The sequence below is a fragment of the Branchiostoma belcheri genome, unplaced genomic scaffold (assembly GCF_001625305.1).
Source record: "Branchiostoma belcheri isolate BF01 breed outbred unplaced genomic scaffold, Haploidv18h27 scaffold1, whole genome shotgun sequence".
NCBI lineage: Eukaryota > Metazoa > Chordata > Leptocardii > Amphioxiformes > Branchiostomatidae > Branchiostoma > Branchiostoma belcheri.
In genome coordinates this window covers 9573244-9576664 of record NW_017802379.1, presented here as the reverse complement: position 1 = coordinate 9576664, position 3421 = coordinate 9573244, and the positions used below count along the sequence as shown (strand labels likewise).

The window sequence follows — 3421 nt, the reverse complement described above, 5'->3', positions numbered from 1 at the left end:
AGACGACAAATGTTAGGACACAAATTGAATGAGGTGACACAGTGTAACAAGCAAGAAGTCTTTTATTCATCATCAAAACAGCAATAAATCAGGTGGAACAGCAGTTGTCGTCCTGTCCTGTTCTCGCGTTACGGGTTTCACGTCAATCTGACGATTTGCGGCACTGTCGTGACTCTTTGGTCATAGTTACAGGAAGCGGAATTCCTTTTTTACCTCCATGAAAAATGGAGGTATTGTTTTTGGCGGCGTCTGTCTGTGTGTCTGTGTGTCTGTGTGTGTGTCTGTGTGTCTGTGTGTCTGTGTGTCTGTGTGTGTTTCCGCAACTTTGTAGTCAGCATAACTTCATAACGCCTTTATGGATTGTGATGATATTTTGTATGCTGATAAGTCTTAGGAAGACAAAGGTCAAGGTCAAATATGGACCTCCTGGTGGATGACCTTGGTACTGCAGCAGAACTTCCGGTTTTTGTATCTTTTGTCCTGAACATGCTATGGTCTTCAATTTTTGGTGACAGATAGCTTTTCCTGTTAGGAATAAGTGGTGTGAGTTTGGTCTCCCTAGCAGCTTGTTCAGGAACTGCAGGGGACTTTCGGGCGAAATCTTTGAAAGCCAATAAGTCCAGATAGGAACAGCGTATTTTCATCATTTTTGGTGTGTAGGTATCTGACAGAGAGATGTACATAATTAACTGCAAATTATGCAAATGAGGACTTTATTTGCATAATTAATGAGGAAATTCTATAATTACAGTGTTTTACATTATAGAACTTTCATACATGTAATGTATGTAACCTATGGCAGATGGAACATCAACAGATACTAATTATGCAAATGATGACCTAATTTGCATAATTAATGCAAAAAACGTAATTTCTCAATGGTGAATGATGGGAATGTCTTACTTGGGACATCTTTAAGTTAATCAAAAGTTAACATCACGATGCATATATTATGTTAATGCAGAGGTCATTTGCATAATTAAAGAAGAAATTTACATTTACATATCAAGCCCATATTTCATGGAGGTATGAGATCTCGGAACTCTTGTTTTCTAGGAACAGGCCAAAATCAATGCGCGCGCGGACGTCATCCATAAAATTTACTTGGTGTGGCCTTACCGACTTTCTACTTTCGCTATACAGCTGGCACACCAACTCCCGGCTCGGTACGTTCTGGCTGCCCTGTTTTTCTTTGCCCACGTCGCAATGAAATTCAGGGGCGGATTCTCTTTAGCCATTGTTGTCATGGTGAACAGCTCATCAACGGCGACAGCTGTCAATCAAACCGGGACCTACCAGCTCTGTCCGAGCAGTGAGTCAGCAAACCAGGTGGAGACATTACCCTGGATTATCCAGTATCATTCCACACTATATATACTGATATTTGTATAATTAGATACTTCAACACGCAGGGAACGTTATAATTTAGCGTAGCGGCAGAGTGATCGACTCGAAACCAAGAGGTCCCGGGTTCGAGTCCTGACTTGCCACCGATCTTGTGCCCTTGCATTTGGGAAAGGCACTTTACACGACTTTCCTCATTTAACTCGAGTAAAAATGAGTATTATCCTGTCCTGTAGTTGTATTTTGTGTTGGTGGCGGCATAAAATAAGTTGATATAACTTGAGTGTGCCGTCGCCATGTTTGGTCATGAAATGTTGGAAATATATATATAAAAAAAAGACAATGCGTATGGTAAACATGGGACCAGAGATATCCTGCTGATAAGAGTGTAGTAGGGAATGTTCAACTAACATATACTGCTAGTGCTACACCATCAAGTATATTAATTTAGCTTTGACTTTATGTGATGGGGGAACATATATGCCTGTTGTCACTCATAATGTGATGATTTCTACTATTGTTGCATGTGCAGAACAGTCAAGGGGAACTGGACTGGAGTGAGAGTGTAAAGGGAGTTTTACTCGGTGCCTACTTTTATGGATATATTATTACACAGGTGAGCGATTGAGACCGTGTTCTTGACTTTATGTTTCCAGCTACTTAGTTATGTTTTAGGGGACATACGCTGTGTATTCTATACCAGCTCTACTTATAAAAAACTTTTTTGAATGATCTTGTTAATTTTCTTCTTACTTGATTTGCGAAATGTTTCTTATCTCTCCGAGTAGGTCATGGGTGGAGTGCTGGAGCGCAAGTTCGGCGGTAAGATAGTATACGGGACGGGCATGTTTGTTGCAGCGGCCCTGAACGTTCTCAGTCCCGTGGCCTCACGGGCGAGTCCCTGGGCGATGTTTGCTGTCAGGTTCAGCATGGGACTGGTGTCTGTAAGTTATACATGTCTCCTTCCTGACCGTTTTCCAATGTCATGCAGACCTTTTGGCAAGGCGGAATGTTTGTATTACAGAGGAATAGAGTTAAGATTTTGTACTTGGCCGTAAGTAATGAAATGTCAGCGAGAATATAAGATTTTGTACTTGGCCGTAAGTAATGAAATGTCAGCGAGAATAAGTTGCATTGTTTATGCTTCGAATCAACAGCATTTTAACACGATTTTAAGTGTACAAGTGTTTTATTCGATTTGATGCGATTGATGGATACTGCACCAAGACCTTCCATATTTCCTAAGCACCTCTGTTCACCACAAACGTCACCATACCTTTCTTTCACAAACGTCACCTAACGCTTTCTTTTCCGGTGCAGTCCTCTGGAACACACTTCCTCCTAATGTCAGAAATGCAAAAACACTCAGTGTCTTCAAGACTGCCTTTTCTTTACTCAACAGTGAATATGATTTGTTGTTAATTTCCCATTTTGCTTTTAGACATTGATATCCAAATTCAGTTCCATTATTATTTATATCATTTGTCATATTTATTTCGTATGTTTTATGTACTTTATTAGTCTGTTCCGTTTCTTTTATCATTACCCTTTGATTGTACTTAAGTTACCTTTTATTATGTTATGTATGTCACAGGGAGCTTTGAAAAGCGCCAAAATGGCGATATGCTAACCTGTATAAATAAATAAAATGAAAAATGAATAAAATGAATGAAAATACCGTTTTCTCCAGGGAGTTCTGTTCCCCTCCTTCTACGGACTCTGGGGCCGATGGGCACCTGCTACTGAAAGGACAAAGCTTCTGGCATTTTGCTACATAGGTAATATAGTGTATACTTTTTGTTTCCCTTTTGGATCACATCCTGTCGTATCCACAAATAGTGTTCTGGTCAGCCTGGGCCAGCCCCCACCATCCTTCCTACGGGAACACGGATCGTAGCATTTGGCAAAAAGGAGGGTAAATTCTACTCTCCAAGCAGAGGTTTGGGTTTTGGGGGTATTTTTAGTGTGTTTTTAGGCTTTTTTATCGGGGTTTCTCTTTTGCACTGAATTTTTTTCCCACCAAACCCGAAAAAAAATTCAGTGCAAAAGAGAAACCCCGATAAAAAAAGACCTAAAA

General features: G+C 40.3%; 1 protein-coding gene across 1 annotated transcript in view; it reads left to right on the top strand.

The window, feature by feature from the left end:
- Positions 1 to 3421, top strand: part of LOC109487291 (sialin-like) — a 10188-nt gene that overhangs the window by 2241 nt on the left and 4526 nt on the right. The window contains exons 2-5 of the mRNA XM_019791307.1: positions 1144 to 1329; positions 1877 to 1960; positions 2133 to 2288; positions 3035 to 3122. Of these exons, the coding sequence (XP_019646866.1) occupies positions 1144 to 1329; positions 1877 to 1960; positions 2133 to 2288; positions 3035 to 3122 (514 nt within the window). The remainder of the gene's footprint in view (positions 1 to 1143; positions 1330 to 1876; positions 1961 to 2132; positions 2289 to 3034; positions 3123 to 3421) is intronic.